Source organism: Oncorhynchus clarkii, chromosome 10 (genome assembly GCF_045791955.1).
Source record: "Oncorhynchus clarkii lewisi isolate Uvic-CL-2024 chromosome 10, UVic_Ocla_1.0, whole genome shotgun sequence".
Taxonomy (NCBI): domain Eukaryota; kingdom Metazoa; phylum Chordata; class Actinopteri; order Salmoniformes; family Salmonidae; genus Oncorhynchus; species Oncorhynchus clarkii.
In genome coordinates, this window is record NC_092156.1 from 36,499,853 (window position 1) to 36,524,321 (window position 24,469).

The following is a 24,469-nucleotide window of genomic DNA, read 5'->3' on the forward strand; positions in this document are numbered from 1 at the left end:
ATTTTAGCACAGACATAAAGGGAATCTCGCTAACTCGTGCTTGTTCTGCCCACTATGCTTAATTTGCTCGAAAACGACACAGATCGAAACGACACAGATCAACTATGGGTTAGCATATCTTTGGTTACAATATAAAGTATTTAGCAAGTGCTACACAACCACACAATTTTGCCTTCATCACTATGACCCATTGAAAGAGATTGAATGTGTCAAATTGTGATTTGATCCTTTTAAGGCCAGGCACGAAACCCTGATAGGGATTTTTTTCTCAATCATATCACAAACGTGTCCCAATTGAATGTAGACAAGTATAATACTTTTTTGTATAATAATATTTCAGAAAATGTTTATTAAAATACGCAAATGAGGCAATCTCATTAAATGTGTGCATATTTCTGGACACTGGATGAAGTCAGCCTAACTATTTGTTTCATTTTGTTAAGACACTCCAGGACCGGACTTGTCCAGCACAGATTTTGGATACACGTCCCCCCCCGTCCCCCCCCCCCCCCCCCCATACATTTGTTGGCGTGTGGGAAGTCATTTTGGGAAATGGCAGTTAAAGACAAGTACACTGAATTATGACTTCCAAACAGCAAAAGCTTATGTAAACACATCCTAATTTCTTCAAAGTAAATTACTAAATGTGGTCCAGTTTGTAAATTCTCCATGAAATGGACATTGAAATTATGTGTAATTCAACATAGTGAGCTTTGAAAGTATTGATGCATGTCCATTTTAAAGTGGTTATAATTCATAAAACTGTTGACAGTAGTATGATAATCTAAAGAAAATATACATTAAGTTTTTTTATTTTTATTTTACATTTTGGAAATACTAATATTAATGTAACAAAATAGCAACAGATCCCAAAACTGATAGGTACATTTAATTTCAGCCTCTGGTGCCTGGCTTTAATTCTGATAGATGGTGTTTTGGTTAAGTGGAAAGCATCTTACATTTTATTAGCAGCTGAGGTCAAATCTAAAAACAGCACAAAAAGCCTCTCCGCTCCCTCCACTATTCTCATCCTCCTACAGTAGTGCAGATGGAAGCAGCTGTTCATGCGGCCCAGTTGCTCACCCCGGAGACGAAGGGTCCAGGCCGGGTAGGTTAGGTATTAATTAATGTGACTCAGTCAGCTGTAGTGGAGCTGCAGCCCTTTAAGTAAAGCCCTAGGGAAGAACCTTCAGCCCACCCAACCAACTAACTCTACTGCAGAGGGGGAGGACACAGTGCACTCACTCACACCACATTACTGAGCGACAAAGCTGCTGCAGTGATTATTAATAGAGAAGATATGTCTAGTAAAAGTAGAAAAAAAATAAAGATTTTGGCTAAATACCTATTAGAAAAGTAATGGCACAAAAACAAAGCAATAAATCCTCATGCAGCACTTGGTGTAAATCCATCTCTGATCCAATGGGCCAAAACACTTGAACAGACAGACACTCAGCAAACACAGCTAGACAGGAAGTAATGATAATAGAGCATGGGACGACATTTCTTCAATAAAATTAAATGAGAAACTAAATTTCATTTATATTTAAAAAAAACATTAAAAAAAAAAAAGATACTTCTCACCAAAAGCAACCACCCCCCCAGAATGTTTCAAATAAAGTTATATTTACAGACTAAAACATCTCAAATCACATTCATCAATCACTCGTTAAAAAAGGGTGGGGGAAATGGGGTATTACAGTCACATCAACAGACACAATGCATAAGTTATAAAACCGTAGTATAAAACCAGTCACTCCTCAGTTTTAGTTCAATACACTAACAGTGGCTTAACAGCCTTCACAGTGGTATCTTTATCCACAGATCAGGCACCGTCTCCCAGAGGGTGACAAAATAAGCAGTGTGTGCATCCATCTGTGTTTGCACTTGCATAAGCCTATCAGCTGATAATGTGTGCTAAAATATCACAGTGTAGTGCAGTGATCTTGTTTAGTCACAGTGTTCGACTAGTAATGTCGATTAGTAGTAGACCTTGGTCTAAGTTTGCAGCACAGGAAAGTCTTTGAACACATTTTTCCTGCCTAGGGTTTAGTGTCCCGTGTCCAGGTCCCTCATGTAGTCCTGTAGGGCCTGCAGCCGGGCATCGATCTCTGACAGGTCAGCCCCATCTATGGAGCCTTCTGGGTAAAGGACAAGCAATGCACAGACAATTGTAAATCATTGGTTTCAGCAAGGTTCTCACACAGAATGTGTCACCAGGGCTCATATTAGTACATTCATTTTTCGAGCTAACTGACTCTGATTAAACTTTAGATTGAAGAGTAGGCATTGATCGGTTACCTTTGTCTGATCGTACCCTGTGTGTGGGAGTGCTACAATGGGGCTTCCTGGTCAAATGTCTTCCTCTGGGCTACAAAAATAAATAACTGTCACTCAACACAAATATGTTAAATCAAGGTCTATCACAAGCTGTAAAAAATAACACACCACACTCACCATGGTTGGACCATTGTAGGTCTGCTTCCTTCCTCTGAAACACAGAACAAAATGAGGAACTGTCTGAGACATGCAGTAAAGCAATAGAATATCTCTCACTTACTTAAACAAACCCAGTTTGGACTGTAATACCATGTGATATAGCATGGTAAAGCATAAATTACCTGATTGTCAACTCATCCAACTCCACCAATGAATTATCAGAGGACTGTCTGCTTCTCCTACTCTCAATTGATAAGCTCCTCCCTCTGCTCCCACTGCCTGCCCTGGTCAGCTGGGGATAAGCCTCCCTGGACCGAGACCGCCCCCTCTCTAGGCCCCTCTCCAGAACAGGTGACGCTAACATTTCTCTTCTGACCTTTCTCTGGCTGACGGAGAGAGAGAACACAGGAGGCCAAGTTAAGTCATGATTATAGGGAACGTTTCACTCAGTATTGGTTTTCCTATTAGCACAAGATAAAATGGGTTGCCATTTGAAATCCTTGAGCATTTCAACACATGAAAATCACTATACCAGTGTCTCACATGCAAAATACACTGTTATAATTGGCAGAAGCTTGCAATGCAGATACAGAAATGGATAGAGGGAGATGAGACTGACTTTTTGAGTTCCGCCTCTCTCAGTCGGCGCTGTCTGTCCTGGATATATGCAGTGGGGTCAAAGCGTGGCGTCCGCGAACCTGAAAACAGGAACAACAGGATTGGCTGGGAGCTCATACTTAAAGGGAAAATCCACTCAAACTATATTTTGTTACAAAAAGATTTTGAGTGGATTTTTCCTTGAAGATAGCAGATCAAGCAGTTAATCAAGCCCTGATAGCTTTACTCAGACTTGGTGGTGTCAACTTTAATTGTATTGTATCCTGAAGCTGAATTACTTATTTATTATTATTATTATTACTATCAACTCCAAACTCCTTATAGGAGACAGAAAAAACAAGATACCTGTGGGAGAAGGTGAGGGTCTGGAGACATACGAGCGGGGCCCTGAGGAGTCTGCCCTCTGGCCTTCTGACCTCCGACCCCTCTCTTCTGTCCTCTCTCTGGACCCTGAGCGAGCCCGAACTACAACACGTCCCAAACTACGTTCCCGAGACAGTGAACGCCTGATCTCCCCATCACCCCGCGAGGCACTGCACCCAGAGAGGGCAGGGGTCACCCCACTGGTCACCCTACTAAAAACAGACACACATAGTATACAACATTAGCCACAGGGAGAGTATCGTAAGAAGTGAGTGAGTAAGTAGGTGGGAGTGAGTGAAAGTAAAAGAGAGAAAGAAAAAGGAAAGACATACATGCTTAGATTGACTAACCCTCGTCTTAGCAACGCCAGTTCATTGGTCAAACTCTTAACGCGAATCCGTAGAGCTCGCTCTGATGCCCTTAGCTCCTCCAACTAGGAGAGACAGGAAACGTCAGAATTAGCCTACCAGCTGAACAATGGAATCAGCTCCAAGCAATCCTACTTATAATGGAGCAAAAATGACTACTCCAAGTGTTGACATGCACACAATATTTTTTTTTTGATATGCAGGAATCTATGTTACTACATTATTTGCATCAACTGAAGTACAGGCATTCTAAATTATTCAAAGTTATAAAAGTTAGAGTACATGCTTATTTGAAATATGATGCAAACAAGGACCAACCTGCTCCAGTTGGAGGCGCTGCTCCTGGCCCCTCTTGCTGGCTGAGTGCTGACTCTTGGCCCTCTCTCTGAGGAGCTGGTCCTCTAAACTCCTGACCACCTCTCTCAGCCCCCGAGCCCCTCCTCCAGGGGTGGAAGCAGACCCCACTAACTGCAGACGCTCCAAAGTCTTGGCCAGGGCCTCCTTCTCCTCTCTCACCAATGTGAGTCTAACAACAGAGAACAGTCAGGGCCCTTAACCTCTGACCTGAAGAAAACAACAGACTGTCCTGATTAATACAGTGTAACAAGTCACAACTTACTCTGCCCGTAGCCGGCGTATCTCTGGCTCTGCTGGTTTGTGACCTACATGGTTGGCCAGGGCGTTTAGCTCAGTCTTCAGGGCTCTGATCTCCTTCTGCAGGGCGGCAGGGTCAGGCTTGCCATGGTAGGGCAGGGGCAGGGGGTAGTGGATTCTATAGGGAAAGGTTAACATGGCAATTTCGCAGTTGTACATTTCAAGCAGAGTTTGAGTCAAGCTTATGGTAGTGATATCACTAAAAGAGAGACAAACCTGTCAAATTCCACAGTGTAGATAAGAATTAGGTATCTTTTGGCACTGAGGTTAGGAGATTGCTGTTGGGCTCGGGGACGACCAACGACTCCAGCCTTCCGGTTCCGCAAGAGCTCCAGGTCAGCATAGGTCAAGAGGTCAAGGGTAACAGACTCACTAGTCTGAAGAAAAAGCATGCACCATAATCAGAAGGGTGGGTACCGGGTAGGGCGTGGGCTATTTAATAACTTTCTTCACTCCCAACGTTTATCCCCAAAAATGTCTGTCCTCACTCTGGTAGCCGATGAACAAACATCAAGATTAAGCTACGTGGTGAGTTGATGCTTATTTGGCATCTAGTTAGCTAGGTGAATTTGGTTGGAAACCTTGTACTTTACAAAGTTTTTGGAACCGATTCCTGTTGGAACATTCCACAAATTATACTCACCCTAATCAGAACTAGAGGTCGACAGATTATGATTTTTCAACGCCGATACCGATTATTGGAGGACCAAAAAAGCCGATACCGAGTAATCGGCCGATTTTTTTTATATATATATATTTTATTTGTAATAATGACAATTACAACAATACTGAATTAACACTTATTTTAACTTAATATAAAACATCAATAAAATCTATTTAGCCTCAAATAAATAATGAAACATGTTCAATTTGGTTTAAATAATGCAAAAACAAAGTGTTGGAGAAGAAAGTAATATGTGCCATGTAAAAATGTGTGCCTTGTAAAATATGTGCCATGTAAAAAAGCTAACGTTTAAGTTCCTAGCTCAGAAAATGAGAACATATGAAAGTTGGTGGTTCCTTTTAACATGAGACTTCAATATTCCAAGGTAAGAGGTTTTAGGTTGTAGTTAATATAGTATTTATAGGACTATTTCTCTCTATACCATTTGTATTTCATATACCTCTGACTATTGGATGTTCTTATAGGCACTATAGTATTGCCAGTGTAACAGTATAGCTTCCGTCCCCCTCCTCGCCCCTACCTGGGCTCGAACCAGGAACACATCGACAACAGCCACACTCGAAGCATCGTCACCCATCGCTCCACAAAAGCCGCGGCCCTTGCAGTGCAAGGGGAATAACTATTCCAAATCTAAAAGCCAGTGACGTTTGAAACGATATTAGCGCATACCCAGCTAACTAGCCATTTCACATTGGTTACACCAGCCATTAGGCTGATAGACTTGACGTCATAAACAGTGCTGTGCTTGCGAAGAGCTGCTGGCAAAACGCATGAAAGTACTGTTTGAATGAATGATTATGGGCCTGCTGCTGCTCAGTCAGACTGCTCTATCAAATCAGACTTAATTATAACATAATAACACACAGAAATACGAGCCTTTGGTCATTAATATGATCGAATCCGGAAACTATCATTTCGAAAACAAAACATTTATTATTTCAGTGAAATACGGAACCGTTCGGTATTTTATCTAATGGGTGGCATCCCTAAGTCTAAATAATCTTATTACATTGCACAACCTTCAATGTATGTCATAATTACGTAAAATTCTGGCAAATTAGTTCGCAATGAGCCAGGCAGCCCAAACTGTTGCATATACCCTGAGAAATGACACAATTTCACCTGGTTAATATTGCCTGCTAAACTGGATTAGTAGTTATAACTAGTGATTATGATTGATTGTTTTTTATAAGATAAGTTTAATGCCAGCTAGCAATTTACCTTGGCTTCTACTGCATTTGTGTAACAGGCAGGCTACTCGTGGAGTGCAATGGTTAGAGTGTTGGACTAGTTAACTGTGCGGTTGCAAGATTGAAACCACTGAGCTGACAAGGTGAAAATCTGTCGTTCTGCCCCTGAACTGACAAGGTGAAAATCTGTCGTTCTGCCCCTGAGCTGACAAGGTGAAAATCTGTCGTTCTGCCCCTGAACAAGGCAGTAAACCCACAGTTCCTAGGCAGTCATTGAAAATAAGAATGTGTTCTTAACTGACTTGCATAGTTAAATAAAAGGTATAAAAAATGTTTTTAAAAACATTTTAAATATTTAAATAATAATCGGAAATCGGCGCCCAAAAATACAGATTTCCAATTGTTATGAAAACTTGAAATTGGCCCTAATTAATTGGCCATTCCGATTAATCGGTCAACCTCTAATCAGAACACTTTTAAACATGTTTTAGCTTCCTTTACTGCCTCGCAGACTAACCTTACTAACAGCAGATTCCAACATGCTGCAGAAGATGGGAAACTGCTTGAAGTTGCCTGTTTTGCGGGATAGGTCTTCGATGTCTGGGACACAATGAAAACATTATAATAATAAATAGTAATGTCTATAATATCCATGTAAATGAACTGTCATTTCACAATGCTTCACTTACATGCTGGGTCAAACCCTCCCCTCCACTGGTCAGCTGTCATTGCATCAGAGATCTCAACTATTAGCAATCCTTCTTTTAGTTCTATCTTCACAGCAAACTCCACTCCTCGGAATGTAATGTCCTCCTGCACCACTGAGCCCGCCTCCATCTCTCTGCTTTGGTCGCAATGTCCACAGACCTAAATTACAAGAAAGAGACAGTCCATCAATCACAACATCTTGCACATGCACACCACAGCCATCAATGTCGACAAAACTAAATGTAGGACTAGTAAGTACTGAGTAACTAACTTGAGCAATAATCAGTGCGCTTCAGGTACTGAAACCACAGATGAAGATAAGAATGTCTCTTTGCATTAACGCTAGCTAGTTTAGCCGGCCAGAATTTAGCTAGCCAACAACATCTGGTTAACTACACACTAGCTAGCGATATGGCTAGCAAACAAAATGAGGTTTTCTGCAGTGCTAACTATCATACCGTATGATAGTATAATTCCACTACAACTGGCACGTTGGCTATTCTGTGTTGGTAAATGCTTGTTAGCTAGCTAGCTTCTATATCTTGTAGCTAGCTAAGTAACGTGTTAACGTTAGCTTACAGTACTCTGCTAAGGTTAGAGACATACCTGTGGTGATGTGCTCGAAAACGGAACCCAATTCCTACACCTTGGAGTGCATTATAATTCGTAAAATAAAATATATCCAATGAGGTCAAATCGCGTCTCTGGTATGAACGAGTACACCTCTCTTCGATACCTGACAAGATTGGAAGCCGCCGCCACTGTTGAATGTAGCGGTTCAATAACCGAGAACGTATAAGTACCGCCCCCTACACAATGTCAACTGAATGTATTGGTCGAAAATAAGATACATGCAAGTCTGATTGGGTGGAGCTACCGTCAATATGTAAAAGCTGTGACGGTGTCGCTGGTGCTCAACATCAGCTCCGAGGCCCTTCAGTGGAAGTGATGCTGAGCCCCATGGTAACGACACGGCTTTGTAAATGTAAATCCTCAACGAGCTAAACTGTAGTAGTATGTTCAACAAGAAAAGATGCAGTTAGCGGTTGGGGCACTTTTGGCCAGTAGGAATTATTTCATTGCAACACGCACGCATCTTATTATAACCCTGTAATACCTGCAGCCCATGTCAGGGAAGTGAAGAGTGAATTAATAAACATGTTAATAATTCACGAGTGTCTTAGTTGTTATTGTGTTTGTGTGTGTTTAATACTGTGATACAAGCACATAACTAGAATGTGTTGTTGTCTGTTCACACTTCTATGCTTTATCTTGGCCAGGTCGCAGTTGTAAATGAGAACTTGTTCTCAACTAGCCTACCTGGTTAAATAAAGGTGAAATTAAATTTGTATTTTTTTTTTAATGAGTCAGTCCTCCAAAGTGAGTGTATCTGGATCACCAGGCAGGCACGCTGTCCTTGAACTAAAGCAGGCCTAGAGCAGAGACTGGCAAACAGTTGTGTCAAACCTTTGGCCAATTTGCTGCGAGTTCATATTATCACATGCAAATTAGTTTTGTTGCCAACTGTTGCGGCAGATTTGCAGCGACTTGTGAACTTCTGGCAAACAATTCTGGGAAACTAGTGGAGAACATTCTACTGTTTGCCTCAAACTCAGTATGAACATGCAAATTAGATCAGTTTTTTTGGTTACTGTGTGTTAACAACATTGTATCTACATAAACCATATCACTTAAAACTTTAATGAACTTGCTTCTCACAGAGAACACAGAAAATAATAAATGTACTAAATATACTAAACAACATGTATTGAATGTCAACAGATAAACAATAAATCCAATACAACTTGAAATCATCAGCATGCTAAGGAAGTAAATTTGATTTATAATATGGGTTACATAGCTCTCTGAAATGAAAATGGATGACACTCCCTTGAGCAAAAATGTATTTTACCTAACTGTATGCTTGAAAGAAAAAACAAGTGACCCACCCCATACCCAAAATAATAACTAAAACATAAAGTGGATGGCAGAGAGCATGTCTACCATTTACCCTCACTTATTGGACAGACGAAAGCCTTAGTTCTGCAGTTTTAGAAACTGTTTTTTGCCCTGTAAGAATGAAATGGGAATGCATTCATTTTAAAAGCGCACAGGGCGGCGGGCCAGAAGATTGTGGGTTGTGTGGACAGGAGTACAGTAGGGGTGGAAACATCTCTATTACAGTAAAAGCACTGCAATAATCTATCATTGTTTTTGCAAGTCTGAGAAAAAATTGCCTTTAATTTTTTTTCTAGCTATTACACGTAATTTTACATATTAGCAGAATCTTTTTTAATACCACACAAGTGACAGAAATTACAAGTCAATAATTATTATTATTATTATTTTTTTTTTTAAATTTCACCTTTATTTCACCAGGTAGGCCAGTTGAGAACAAGTTCCCATTTACAACTGCGACCTGGCCAAGATAAAGCAAAGTTGTGCAACAAAAACAACAACATAGAGTTACACATAAACAAACGTACAGTCAATAACACAATAGAAAAATCTATTTATAGTGTGTGCAAATGTAGAAGATTAGGGAGGTAAGGCAATAAATAGGCCATAGAGGCAAAATAATTACAATTTAGCATTAACACTGAGGTGATAGATGTGCAGATGATGATGATACTCAGCCTTGTCTCAGGATGGAAAGTTGGTGGTTGAAGATATTCCTCTAGTGGTGTGGGGCTGTGCTTTGTAAAGTGGGTGGGGTTATATCCTGCCTGTTTGGCTCTGTCTGGGGGTATCATCGGATGGGTCCACAGTGTCTCCTGACCCCTCCTGTCTCAGCCTCCAGTATTTATGCTGCAGTAGTTTATGTGTCGGAGGGCTAGGGTCAGTCTGTTATATCTGGAGTATTTCTCCAGTGTCCTGTGTGAATTTCAGTATGCTCTCTCTAATTCTCCCTTTCTCTCTTTCTTTCTTTCTCTCTCTCGGGAGACCTGAGCCCTAGGACCATGCCTCAGGACTACCTGGCATGATTACTCCTTGCTGTCCCCAGTCCACCTGGCTGTGCTGCTGCTCCAGTTTCAACTGTTCTGCCAGCGGCTATGGAACCCTGACCTGTTCACAGAACGTGCTACCTGTCCCAGACCTGCTGTTTTCAATGATCGGCTATGAAAAGCAACCTGACATTTACTCCTGTTGCACCCTCGACAACTACTGTGATTATTATTATTTGACCATGCTTTTCATTTATGAACATTTGAACATCTTGGCCATGTTCTGTTATAATCTCCACCCGGCACAGCCAGAAGGGGACTGGCCACCCCTCATAGCCTGGTTCCTCTCTAGGTTTCTTCCTAGGTTTTGGCCTTTCTAGGGAGTTTTTCCTAGCCACCGTGTCTCTACACCTGCATTGCTTGCTGTTTGGGGTTTTAGGCTGGGTTTCTGTACAGCACTTTGAGATATCAGCTGATGTAAGAAGGGCTATATAAATACATTTGATTTGATTTGATGTGCAAGTAGAGATACTGGGGTGCAAAAGAGCAAGAAGATAAATAACAATATGGGGATAAGGTAGTTGGGTGTGCTATTTACAGATTGGCTGTGTACAGATACTGTGATCGGTAAGCTGCTCTGACAGTTGATGCTTAAAGTGTTACGGGTGGGTGTTGCTATGGTGACCAGTGAGCTGAGATAAGGTGGGGCTTTACCTAGCAAAGACATATAGATGACTTGGAGCCAGTGGGTTTTGCGACGAATATGTAGCGAGGGCCAGCCAACAAGAGCATACAGGTTGCAGTGGTGGGTAGTAGATGAGGCTTTGGTGACAAAACGGATGGCACTGTGATAGACTACATCCAGTTTGCTGAGTAGAGTGTTGGAGGCTATTTTGTAAATTACATCACCGAAGTCAAGGATCAGTAGGATAGCCAGTTTTACAACAGAATGTTCGGCAGCATGAGTGAAGGAGGCTTTGTTGTCAAATAGGAAGCCAATTCTAGATTTAATTTAGGATTGGAGATGCTTAATGTGAGTCTGGAAAGAGAGTTTACAGTCAAACCAGACACCTAAGTATTTGTAGTTGTCCAGATATTCTAAGTCAGAACCGTCCAGAGTAGTGATGCTAGTCGGGCGGGCGGGTGCGGGCAGCAATCGGTGGATGAGCATGCATTTAATTTCACTAGCATTTAAAAGCAGTTGGAAGCCACGGTAGGAGTGTTGTATGACATTGAAGCTCGTTTGGAGGTTTGTTAACACAGTGTCCAAATAAGGGGCAGAAGTATTCAGAATGGTGTCGTCTGCGTAGAGGTGGATCAGAGAATCACCAGCAACAAGAGCGGCATCATTGATGTATACAGAGAAAAGAGTCAGCCAGAGAATTGAACCCTGTGGCACCCTCATAGAGACTGCCAGAGGTTCGGACAACAGGCCCTCCGAATTGACACACTGAACTCTTTCTGAGAAGTAGTTGGTGAACCAGGCAAGGCAGTCATTTGAGAAACCAAGGCTGTTGAGTCTGCCGATAAGAATGTTGTGATTGACAGAGTCGAAAGCTTTGGCCAAGTCGATGAAGACGACTGCACAGTATTGTATTTTATCGATGTCGGTTATGATATCATTTAGGACCTTGAGCGTGGCTGAGGTGCACCCATGACCAGCTCGGAAACCAGATTGCATAGCGGAGAAGGTACGGTGGGATTCAAAATGGTCGGTGATCTGTTTGTTAACTTAGCTTTCGAAGATTTTTAGAAAGGCCAGGGCAGGATAGATATAGGTCTGTAACAGTTTGGGTCTAGAGTGTCTCCCCCATTGAAGAGGGGGATGACCGAAGAGGGGGATGAGCTTTCCAATCTTTAGGGATCTCAGACGATATGAGAGGTTGAACAGGCTAGTAAATAGGGGTTGCAACAATTGCGGCGGAAGAGAGGGTCCAGATTGTCTAGCCCAGCTGATTTTAAGGGGTCCAGATTTTCCAGCTCTTTCAGATCATCGGCTATCTGGATTTGGGTAAAGGAGAAATGGGCAAGTTGCTGAGGGAGTGCAGGGCTGTTGACCGGAGTAGGGGTAGCCAGGTGGAAAGCATGGCCAGCCGTAGAAAAATGCTTATTGAAATTCTCAATTCTCAATTAATTATTAAGTAGATTTATCGGTGGTGACAGTGTTTCCTAGCCTCAGAGCAGTGGGCAGCTGGTAGGAGGTGCTCTTATTCTCCATGGAGTTTAGTGTTCCAGAACTTTTTGGAGTTTGCGCTACAGGATGCAAATTTCTGTTTGAAAAAGCTAGTGTTTGCTTTCCTAACTGCCTGTGCATATTGGTTCCTAACTTCCCTGAAAAGTTGCATGTCGCGGGGGCTATTCAATGCTAATGCAATACGCCACAGGATGTTTTTTTCCTGGTCAAGGGCAGTCAGGTCTGGAGTGAACCCAGGGCTATATCTGTTCTTAGTTCTACATTTTATGAATGGGGCATGCTTATTTAAGATGGTGAGGAAAGCACTTTTAAAGAATAACCAGGCATCCTCTACTGACAGAATGAGGTCAATATCCTTCCAGGATACCTGGGCCAGGTCGATTAGAAAGGCCTGCTCACTGAAGTGTTTTAGGGAGCGTTTGACAGTGATGAGGGGTGGTCGTTTGAACGCGGACCCATTATGGCCGCAGGCAAGGAGGCAGTGATCGCTGAGATCCTGGTAGAAGACAGCAGAGGTGTATTTAGAGGGCAGGCTGATCAGGATGATATCTATGAGGGTGCCCGTGTTTACGGATTTAGGGTTGTACTTGGTAGGTTCCTTAATAATTTGTGTGAGATTGAGGGCATCTAGCTTAGATTGTAGGACGGCCAGGGTGTTAAGCATATCCCAGTTTAGGTCACCTAACAGTACAAACTCTACAAACTGTTGATGGAATTTACATGTTTAAACTAATGATTAGAATATTCCACCCTGAAACCATATAAATGTATGAAATTGATTCGAATCATAAAATTATTATTAATGATGTCACACCCTGACCCATTCAAATATGGATTATCATCACGCTGCATTTTGGTCCTCCTCTCTTTCACCCGAAGACACTCGTTACAAATGATGTGTGTAGTTTTAGTCAGTAAAATTATAATAAATGATGTGTGTAGTTTTAGTCAGAATTGGGGTAAAAAAAATAAAATTGTACAACATACAAATCAAATCAAATGTATTTATTTAGCCCTTCGTACATCAGCTGATATCTCAAAGTGCTGTACAGAAACCCAGCCTAAAACCCCAAACAGCAAGCAATGCAGGTGTAGAAGCACAGTGGCTAGGAAAAACTCCCTAGAAAGGCCAAAACCTAGGAAGAAACCTAGAGAGGAACCAGGCTATGTGGGGTGGCCAGTCCTCTTCTGGCTGTGCCGGGTGGCCAAGATGTTCAAATGTTCATAAATGACCAGCATAGTCAAATAATAATAATCACAGGCAGAACAGTTGAAACTGGAGCAGCAGCACGGCCAGGTGGACTGGGGACAGCAAGGAGTCATCATGTCAGGTAGTCCTGAGGCATGGTCCTAGGGCTCAGGTCCTCCGAGAGAGAGAAAGAAAGAAAGAGAGAAAGAGAGAATTAGAGAGAGCATACTTAAATTCACACAGGACACCGGATAGGACAGGAGAAGTACTTCAGATATAACAAACTGACCCTATCCCCCCCGACACATAAACTACTGCAGCATAAATACTGGAGGCTGAGACAGGAGGGGTCAGGAGACACTGTGGCCCCGTCCGATGACACCCCCGGACAGGGCCAAACAGTAAGGATATAACCCCACCCACTTTGCCAAATCACAGCCCACACACCACAAGAGGGATATCTTCAACCACCAACTTCCCATCCTGAGACAAGGCCGAGTATAGCCCACAAAGATCTCCGCCACGGCACAACCCAAGGGGGGGCGCCAACCCAGACAGGAAGATCACATCAGTGACTCAACCCAGACAAGTGACGCATCCCTCCTAGGGACGGTATGAAAGAGCCCCAGTAAGCCAGTGACTCAGCCCCTGTAATAGGGTTAGAGGCAGAGAATCCCAGTGGAAAGAGGGGAACCAGCCAGGCAGAGACAGCAAGGGCGGTTCGTTGCTCCAGAGCCTTTCCGTTCACCTTCACACTCCTGGGCCAGACTACACTCAATCATATGACCCACTGAAGAGATGAGTCTTCAGTAAAGACTTAAAGGTTGAGACCGAGTTTGCGTCTCTCACATGGGTAGGCAGACCATTCCATAAAAATTGAGCTCTATAGGAGAAAGCCCTACCTCCAGCTGTTTGCTTAGAAATTCTAGGGACAATTAGGAGGCCTGCATCTTGTGACCATAGCTTATGTGTAGGTATGTACGGAAGGACCAAATCAGAGAGATAGGTAGGAGCAAGCCCATGTAATGCTTTGTAGGTTAGCAGTAAAACCTTGAAATCAGCCCTTGCCTTGACAGGAAGCCAGTGTAGGGAGGCCAGCACTGGAGTAATATGATCACATTTTTTGGTTCTAGTCAGGATTCTAGCAGCCGTATTTAGCACTGCTTGAAGTTTATTTAGTGCTTTATCCGGGTAGCCGGAAAGTAGAGTATTGCAGTAGTCTAACCTAGAAGTGACAAAAGCATGGATAAATGTTTTGCAATGTTACGTAGATGGAAAAAAGCTGTCCTTGATACAGTCTTGATATGTTCTTCAAAAGAGAGATGGCATAACTACACATTTTGGAGTGTCTTTTTATTGTCCCCAGCACAGTGCCATAGGTGCACCTGTGTAATGAACATGCTGTTTAATTAGCTTACTGATATGCCACACCTGTCAGGTGGATGGATTATCTTGGCAAAGGATATGTGCTCACTAACAGGGATGTAAAACACATTTTAGGAGTAATTCGCTTTTTGTGCTTATGGAACATTTCTGGGATCTTTTATTTCAGCTCATGAAACATGGGACCAACACTTTAATTATTGCGTTTATATTTTTGTTCAGTATTAAAGACATAAATTTGTTAAACTCTCCATATAATTATCCAATGAAACAAATGCAAACAGATGCAAGCCTATGACTACTGGGACAGCCTACAGTTCCATTGAACTTCTCTAACATCATTGCACGATCCTGGAGCTGTCCTTTCAGCACCACGAAGGGCGCTCAATCGCTTTAAATGACATTTCATCAAGATCTGTTGCCTACGCCTAATAGTCATACTGTAACGGCTTTCTTCCTGGGATTTACATTTACTATGTTAGTCCAGGTTGGTGGGGCTGTTTTGAAAACCACGTGGAGAGTCTGCACTTTCTCTTCAAATGTTAGCAATTTGATGATTAATTTGATAATTTCATGTGAGGCCTTAAGATGTGTCACTGGCGTTCATGGGTTGTAACCCTATGTTATTTTCCAATCATTTCGTTGTGAAAATATATATTTTTTATTCTGTTCCACTGTTCCGACCAGCAAAATAAAGTTCTGAACCGGTTTGAACCCCAAAAAAGTAACGGTTTATATCGTTGCTAACTCTTCCTTTTTAAATCTCTGAAATCAATAATAATAAAAAAAAAAGACATTTAGCTCAACATTAAATTACTTCACCAATCAGTGCAGATAGAGCAGCTTGCTGTGGAGCGGGCAAGCTATTAGCATGAATTAGACAGACGAGTGTAGGGTGCGAGATGCGAGTGACATTTTGCGGGTTGCGAGAGACAGAGAGAGGGTAGAGGAGGCTTGGCTTGAAGCTTTGGGCATCTTGTCGTTATGACATGCATTATATTATTAGGCTCACAGAACTATACCTACAGAGGAGCGGCTTCTATGAAATAACTGAATGTCTTTGAACTTCCTAGAGTTAGCTTAATGTTGGACCAGCTAGCTAACAAGCATGTGTGTGCAGAGCAGCACCAGAATTAAAATAAAAACACGTCTTACCTTTTTGTAGTTAATAAATCCAATGTGAAACGTGATAACTATAGTTTCCTTAACTAGCATTGAAAAGGTTAATACATTCTTCTTTAATAAAAAACCTCCCTAATTTCTGAATCACACTACTTGACCAGTGGTTCCCAACCAGGGGTACTAGGATGGGTGTACTTGGCCTATCCACAGGGGGTACTCCAGGCAGAGCAAAATTCCGTTGGTGGTACAGTAAATGAAAAAGGCTGGGAACCACTGTACTAGACCATGCTTCAGGGGCAGGTTGCCTACACACGCACTGGCAAAGATTTTCAGCAGGCAGGCAGGCATTTATTTATTTAATGTGGTAAAAATATCGAATTACATTAAGCTGTAATATATGTTGATTTATAATGTTAAGGGGTTTTAACTAAAAAAATAAGTTCAATCATTTAAAAAAGTTGGCTGGTCAAAAAGCCACCATTTTTGAAGAAGACCCAGGACTAGTCTCATCATAAACCTATTTTCAATGGTCCCATAATTATAAATCCACAAACAATTTGGCTCTACAGGAATTTTATAACTACAAATCATCCATCTATAGACGAGGTGTACATTTTATTTGAATGTGAAAGTGAATGCAACATTTTTGATAAGCTTAAAGTGCCAAGTTTATTATAAATTGACTGTTAATTCTATGGGCTGCAGCTCTTAAATCCTTGGTCTCTCTGTGTTGTCAATAACTCTCCTCTGCCTCCCAAATTTTTTTGTGCAGAAATCTCTGAAGTTTTCTCCCACAAAGAAGAAAAGGAACGGGTCCAGGCAGCTGTTACCCGCTGCAAGACAGAGCGTTACCACGGCAGCCTTCCGAATCCCCTGGAGGTAGCTGCAAGAATCCTCACAGCCATTTAGTTGAGCATTCTGCTCTGCTGCCAGGAAGAGGGTTCGCACCACATGATAGGGCAGGAAGCAGATGAGGAAGATGCAGAGACCGAGGATGACAAGGGCACAAGACTTTCTTGTAGAGGGCTTCCTCATCCCCTCCACCCCAGCCCTACACTGCCTCAGGCTGAGCAGCACACATATGTAGCAGACAGAGATGACAGTGAAGGGCAGGGCAAAGCCCACCACCAGGGCAGCACGGTTCAGAAGAATGATGGTGCCCAAGCTGCTGCCCAGCTCCAGACAGCGGGTCTGCTCTTCCCCCTCCTGGATAGTCCCAATACTCAGTAGGGGTGTAGAGGCCAGGGCAACAAATATCCAGATGAGTAGACACCCTCCCCAACCACAGGATCCACCCTCCAGACTCATGAAGGTGTAGGGGTGTGATACAGCTAGGTAACGGAGGACACTCAGGGCCAGCAGGAAGTAGACAGAGCCATACATGTTGATATAGAATACGTAGGAGACCAGGCGGCAGGTGAGATCCCCAAACGGCCAATGGGAGTCCAGCAGGTAGTATGCTGATCTCAGGGGCAGAGAGCAAACCAGCATGAGGTCAGACATCAGCAGGTTCACCATGTACAGGTTGACCATGGTGATGCTCCTCCTCCTCCTGTACATGCTCAGAAAGACCCAGAGGGAGGCACTGTTGGCTATTAGGCCCAGGAAGAAGATGAGCAAGTACGTAGCAGGAAACACACTGTGCTTGAAGCTGTCGATGGGACAATCACATGTCAGATTACTCATCCCTGACTCCAGACTCATGTTGTCTGTGCCTCCAGTTAGACCTTTGAATAAAGGGAGGGAGACAAAGGTATGGAAAATGTTCTGCGTGTGCTGGAAGGTGAAAAGACAGCATAGAGAGACTGAAAAGTGAAACTAAAACTACATTATGTTGAGGCATTTAATTACGGTCCTCTCCTCTTCCGATGCTGCCTGTATACATTTTTACAACCACTAGAGAGGCATAAATAGAGGGCATAAATAATCACTTTACTATCATATGTTCTGGTTACTTTACAAAACTGACCAACAGTATGAGTGATAGAAAAATAGGTTTACCAATGGGACATTTTCAATCCATGTAAAAATCTAACAAAAATAGCCAGAGCCAATTTACAGGAAGGATTTTTCACATTTTATTACAAGTCCACATCGATATAATGTTGACGCAGAAAGTAAACAGCATAGTAGGTCAATTTCCACAACAACTAAGTGTGAGGCTCAACTTCTCCGCTGTTTTGGTCCCGTGGCTACCATGTTCAATTTCTAGTAGAACAAAAATAAACATGAGAAAGTTGACAGTACCTCTCTCCGTGGTCCAATACTGTTGCATCCTTGTCATCAGTCCAGTGAACCCTGTTGAATCAGTCTTCTGATGGCCGTGTCCACTGAGAGATGTGTGTCTGTTTAGAGGAAGCCAAAGAGAAATGAGTGCAATCACTTTACCTCTACAATGCCTTCAGTGTTCACGCAGGGCGTGACTTCCTCTGCTGTCTCACAATTCTACCACTGCTGCTCTCCAAGTCCAAATGTACCTAATTTCCTATAGTAAACAGTTCACTGAGGCAATTCAACTGCTATGCAACTTTTTGTTCAATTATGTTTTTATGGCAAGGCTGTGGCTTTGGAAAACTTAAGATAACATTTGATATATGGTTGAGACTGTTTATAAATGGAATGAATATACAGTTGTCATTGTGTGGGGAAGACATGCTGGAGGAAGGTCTCTCTCCACTACGAACTGACTCCCGCCAATTCGTGCGCATTTATTGTTTACCCTTTTTCTCACTTACCCTTTAAATACAGTGGGTCCAGTGGACCCCTTGATAAAGATGACCAAAAAAGGACTGTATAAAATAAATAATACAAATACTGAGCTGCAATGAGGTCCACAATTAATGGATCCCTTGATAAAGATGAGAAAAAAGGACTATGAAGCAGTGGTGGAATAAGAACCCAATTGTCATACAGTACATAAAGTAAAGATACCTTAATAGAAAAGAACTTGAGTAAAAGTGAAATTCACCCAGTAAAATACTACTTGACTAAAAGTCTAAAAATATGTGGTTTTAAATATACTTAAGTATCAAAAGTAAATGTAAATGCTAAAATATACTTAAGTATCAAAAGTAAGATTATATATAATAAAAAATTCCTTATATTAAGCAAAGCAGACAGCCACATTTTCTCGTTTTTTAAAATGTACAGATAGCCAGGAGCACGCTCCAACACTCAGACGTCATTTACAAACCAAGCATGTGTTTAGTGAGTCCGCCATATCAGAGTCGGTAGGGATGACCAGGGATGCTCTCTTGATAAGTGTGTAAATTAGACCTTTTCCTGTCCTGCTAAGCATTTAAAATGTAACAAATACTTTTGGGTGTCAGGGAAAATGTATGGAGTAAAAAGTACATTATAGTCTTTAAGAATGTAGTGAAGTAAAAGTAAAAGTTGCCAAAAATATAAATAGTAAAGTAGAGTACAGATACTGTACCCTAAAAACTACTTAAGTAGTACTAGTATTTTTACTTAAGTACTTTACACCACTGGTAGAAAGCCAGTCTGATGGTTTTGCGCTCAGGCTAAAAAGAAAAGGTGGGCGGTGTGTAGGAGAAAAATAGAGTTCAAAAAGTACTTGCAGTCAAACCAGGAAAAGGAATAATAAAAAGGGATAATGAAAAGGAATAATAAAAAGGAATAATGAAAAGGAATAATGAAAAGGAATAATAAAAAGGGATAATAAAAAGGGATAATAAAAAGGGATAATAAAAAGGAATAATGAAAAGGAATAATGAAAAGGGATAATAAAAAGGGATAATGAAAAGGAATAATAAAAAGGGATAATGAAAAGGAATAATAAAAAGGGATAATAAAAAGGAATAATGAAAAGGAATAATGAAAAGGGATAATAAAAAGGGATAATAAAAAGGGATAATGAAAAGGAATAATGAAAAGGAATAATGAAAAGGAATAATGAAAAGGGATAATAAAAAGGGATAATAAAAAGGGATAATGAAAAGGAATAATGAAAAGGAATAATGAAAAGGAATAATAAAAAGGGATAATGAAAAGGAATAATGAAAAGGAATAATGAAAAGGAATAATGAAAAGGAATAATGAAAAGGGATAATAAAAAGGGATAATGAAAAGGAATAATAAAAAGGGATAATGAAAAGGAATAATGAAAAGGAATAATGAAAAGGGATAATAAAAAGGGATAATAAAAAGGGATAATGAAAAGGAATAATGAAAAGGAATAATGAAAAGGAATAATAAAAAGGGATAATAAAAAGGGATAATAAAAAGGGATAATAAAAAGGAATAATGAAAAGGAATAATGAAAAGGGATAATAAAAAGGGATAATAAAAAGGAATAATGAAAAGGAATAATGAAAAGGAATAATAAAAAGGGATAATAAAAAGGAATAATAAAAAGGAATAATGAAAAGGAATAATGAAAAGGAATAATAAAAAGGGATAATAAAAAGGATAATAAAAAGGGATAATGAAAAGGAATAATAAAAAGGGATAATAAAAAGGGATAATGAAAAGGAATAATGAAAAGGAATAATGAAAAGGAATAATAAAAAGGGATAATGAAAAGGAATAATGAAAAGGAATAATGAAAAGGAATAATGAAAAGGAATAATAAAAAGGGATAATAAAAAGGGATAATGAAAAGGAACAATAAAAAGGGATAATAAAAAGGGATAATGAAAAGGAATAATAAAAAGGATAATAAAAAGGGATAATGAAAAGGAATAATAAAAAGGGATAATAAAAAGGAATAATGAAAAGGAATAATGAAAAGGAATAATGAAAAGGGATAATAAAAAGGGATAATAAAAAGGAATAATGAAAAGGAATAATGAAAAGGAATAATAAAAAGGGATAATAAAAAGGAATAATAAAAAGGAATAATGAAAAGGAATAATGAAAAGGAATAATAAAAAGGGATAATAAAAAGGATAATAAAAAGGGATAATGAAAAGGAATAATAAAAAGGGATAATAAAAAGGAATAATGAAAAGGAATAATGAAAAGGAATAATGAAAAGGGATAATAAAAAGGGATAATAAAAAGGAATAATGAAAAGGAATAATGAAAAGGAATAATAAAAAGGGATAATAAAAAGGGATAATAAAAAGGGATAATGAAAAGGAATAATAAAAAGGGATAATAAAAAGGGATAATGAAAAGGAATAATAAAAAGGGATAATAAAAAGGGATAATAAAAAGGGATAATGAAAAGGAATAATAAAAAGGGATAATAAAAAGGGATAATGAAAAGGAATAATGAAAAGGAATAATGAAAAGGAATAATAAAAAGGGATAATAAAAAGGGATAATGAAAAGGAATAATAAAAAGGGATAATAAAAAGGGATAATGAAAAGGAATAATAAAAAGGATAATAAAAAGGGATAATGAAAAGGAATAATAAAAAGGGATAATAAAAAGGAATAATGAAAAGGAATAATGAAAAGGAATAATAAAAAGGGATAATTAAAAGGATAATAAAAAGGAATAATGAAAAGGAATAATGAAAAGGAATAATGAAAAGGAATAATGAAAAGGGATAATAAAAAGGGATAATAAAAAGGAATAATGAAAAGGAATAATGAAAAGGAATAATAAAAAGGGATAATAAAAAGGGATAATGAAAACGAATAATAAAAAGGGATAATGAAAAGGAATAATGAAAAGGAATAATAAAAAGGGATAATAAAAAGGGATAATGAGAAGGAATAATAAAAAGGATAATAAAAAGGGATAATGAAAAGGAATAATAAAAAGGGATAATGAAAAGGAATAGCCCAAAGAGGCCGAGATGCAAAAATAATATACATAATTTAATCCATGTAAGGTGCAAAAAATAAAACAAAATAGACTGTATAAAATAAATAATACAAATATTGAGATACAGTTGAAGTTGGAAGTTTACATACACCTTAGCCAAATACATTTAAACTCAGTTTTTCACAATTCCAGTAAAAATTCCCTGTTTTAGGTCAGTTAGTATCACCACTTTATTTTAAGAATGTGAAATGTCAGAATAATAGCAGAGAGAATTATTTATTTACGCTTTAATTTCTTTCATCACATTCCCAGTGGGTCAGAAGTTTACATACACTCAATTAGTATTTGGTAGCATTGCCTTTGAATTGTTTAACTTGGGTCAAACTTTTCGTGTAGCCTTCCACAAGCTTCCCACAATAAATTGGGTGAATTTTGGCCCATTCCTGTTGACAGAGCTGGTGTAACTGAGTCAGGTTTGTAGGCCTCCTTGCTCGCACATGCTTTTTCAGTTCTGCTCACAAGTTTTCTATAGGATTGAGGTCAGGGCTTTGTGATAGCCACTCCAATACCGAGACTTTGTTGTCCTTAAGCCATTTTGCAACAACCTTGGAAGTATGTGCTTTGTCCCCATGTGCAGTAGCAAACCATAGTCTGGCTTTTTTTATGGTGGTTTTGGAGCAGTGGCTTCTTCCTTGCTGAGCGGCCTTTCAGGTTATGTCGATATAGGACACATTTTACTGTGGATATAGATTATTTTGTACCCCTTTCCTCCAGCATCTTCACAAGGTCCTTTGCTGTTGTTCTGGGATTGATTTACACCAAAATATGTTAATCTCTAGGAGACAGAACGCATCTCCTTCCTGAGCAGTGTGACAGCTGCGTGGTCCCATAGTGTTTATACTTGCCTACTATTGTTTGTACAGATTAACGTGGCACCTTCAGGCGTTTAGAAATTGCTCCCAAGGATGAACCAGACTTGTGGAGGTCTACAGTTTTTTTTTCTGAGGTCTTGGCTGATTTCTTTAGATTCTCCCATGATGTCAAGCAAAGAGGCATTGAGTTTGAAGGTATGTCTTGAAATACATCCACAGCTACACCTCCAAATTGACTCAAATTATGTCAATTAGCCTATCAGAAGCTTCTAAAGCCATGACATCATTTTCTGGAATGTTCCAAGCTGTTTAAAGGCACAGTCAACTTAGTGTAAGTAAACTTCTGACCTACTGGAATTGTGATACAGTGAATTATAAGTGAAATAATCTGTCTGTAAACATTTGTTGGAAACATTACTTGTGTCATGCACAAAGTAGATGTCCTAACCGACTTGCCAAAACTATAGTTTGTTAACAAGACATTTGTGGAGTGGTTGAAAAACAAGTTTTATTGACTCCAACCTAAGTGTATGTGAACTTCTGACTTCAACTGTATATTGTATGTAACAACAAATAAAAGTACTTATACAATTGCTCAGAGAAAGAGATTTAGTTTAACAAGTAATACAAATAAAAACAAGTTTCATCCTCCTGGCAGAGGCAACCAGGTTTTTGGCTAAAATGTCCTGGGGCCTCATTTATCCAAGGTGCGTGAGGGACAAAAAAATACTCTAAAACTTAAGTGCGCCAGTCTTCTGAAATGACTGATTTATTCCTGCTACGCAACAAACATTAGGCTACCATTTATCCGTCGCTCATTCAATAGCCAACCAGTGGTAGGGTAACAACGTGAATTCAACAACAACAAAATCACCAGTTCATTTAAGTTGATGACTTTTTGCAAATCCAATTCGTTTCCCAGGTTGATTTAACGTCATCACATTGATTGTTTGGGTTCAAATGACGTTCCTACTGGGCGCATACGTCAATTCCATGTCTATTCCACATTGCTTCAACGTAATTTTGCTGAAAGGATGTGGAAACATTGATTTAACCAGTGTATGCACAGTGGGTTGATTCAACCAGTTTTTACCCAGTGATTTGATTTATTTGGATCCCCATTAGATGACGCCAATGGCAACAGCTATTCTGACTGGGGTCCGAAATATAATAAAAAATACACTACAGACAAAATACTTTACATACATTTAAAAACATGTAGTTTGTGTGCATCTATCAGTTACACATACATGTCAGTACATGCAACAAGTAGGTCTCATGGGGGAGAGGCGTGGTGCCGTGAGGTGTTACTTTATTTGTTTTTTGAAACCAGGTTTGCTGTTCACTCGCGCTGTATGAGATGGAAAGGTGTTCCATGCACTCATGGCTCTGTAAAATACTGTACGTTTCTTGGAATTTGTTCTGGACCTGGGGACTCTGAAAATACCCCTGGGGGCATGTCTGGTGGGTTAAGTGTGTGTGTCAGTGCTGTGTGTAAGTTGACTATGCAAACAATTTGGAATTTCCAGAGTCGATGTCCCCCCCCGTAAAAATAGAATTAGCATAATAAAATAGCCCCATAAATATCTGTCAGTTTAAGCTAGAGATGTTTTTGCATTGGACGCGTCTCAAACCACCACATCCGCTGATGTCGCACTTTTGCATCTGCGGTGAAAGGAGACAGAGCTAGAGTGGTGTTTATCATACCATAAAACATCCCGTCTGTATCGTCTAAGCGGTTTGGCCTACAAAACTATTATGACCTCTCTATGGAAAGATGAGACTCATGAACACGATGGTGTTCTCCGTTTTTGCCACAACCCCCACAAGGGTCTTGGGACTCGTCTGACTCGTCTACAGTACCAGTCAAAAGTTTGGACGCACCTATTCATTCAAGGGTTTACCTTTATTTATACTATTTTCTACATTGTAGAATAATAGTGAAGACTTCAAAACTATTAAATAACACATGGAATCATGTAGTAACCAAAAGAGTGTT

The 24,469-nt window shown here is 40.0% G+C and overlaps 2 protein-coding genes across 4 annotated transcripts; both read right to left on the minus strand.

Annotated features, from left to right (window-relative positions):
- Nucleotides 1-800: 800 nt before the first annotated feature.
- Nucleotides 801-7,808, minus strand: LOC139419533 (centrosomal protein CCDC61-like). Of its 3 annotated transcripts, none has more exons than XM_071169498.1 (13): nt 7,632-7,808; nt 7,007-7,184; nt 6,835-6,917; nt 4,659-4,819; nt 4,408-4,560; nt 4,107-4,314; nt 3,771-3,853; nt 3,403-3,632; nt 3,059-3,137; nt 2,622-2,825; nt 2,458-2,491; nt 2,302-2,371; nt 801-2,141 (listed from the first exon to the last, which is right to left on the minus strand). In XM_071169498.1, exons 2-13 carry the CDS (start codon nt 7,152-7,154, stop codon nt 2,050-2,052), a joined length of 1,545 nt encoding a protein of 514 aa, XP_071025599.1. In that variant the 5' UTR covers nt 7,155-7,184; nt 7,632-7,808; the 3' UTR covers nt 801-2,049. The 3 variants fall into 3 exon arrangements, with proteins under 3 accessions (XP_071025599.1, XP_071025597.1, XP_071025598.1); XM_071169496.1 differs by having other exon boundaries at nt 806-2,141; nt 3,753-3,853; XM_071169497.1 differs by having other exon boundaries at nt 1,945-2,138; nt 3,753-3,853.
- An 8,376-nt stretch (nt 7,809-16,184) lies between these two features.
- On the minus strand, nt 16,185-18,200 carry LOC139419534 (cysteinyl leukotriene receptor 2-like). Its single transcript, XM_071169499.1, has 2 exons — nt 18,106-18,200; nt 16,185-17,585 (listed from the first exon to the last, which is right to left on the minus strand). Exons 1-2 carry the CDS (start codon nt 18,140-18,142, stop codon nt 16,567-16,569), a joined length of 1,056 nt encoding a protein of 351 aa, XP_071025600.1. The 5' UTR covers nt 18,143-18,200; the 3' UTR covers nt 16,185-16,566.
- Between the last annotated feature and the right edge of the window lie 6,269 nt (nt 18,201-24,469).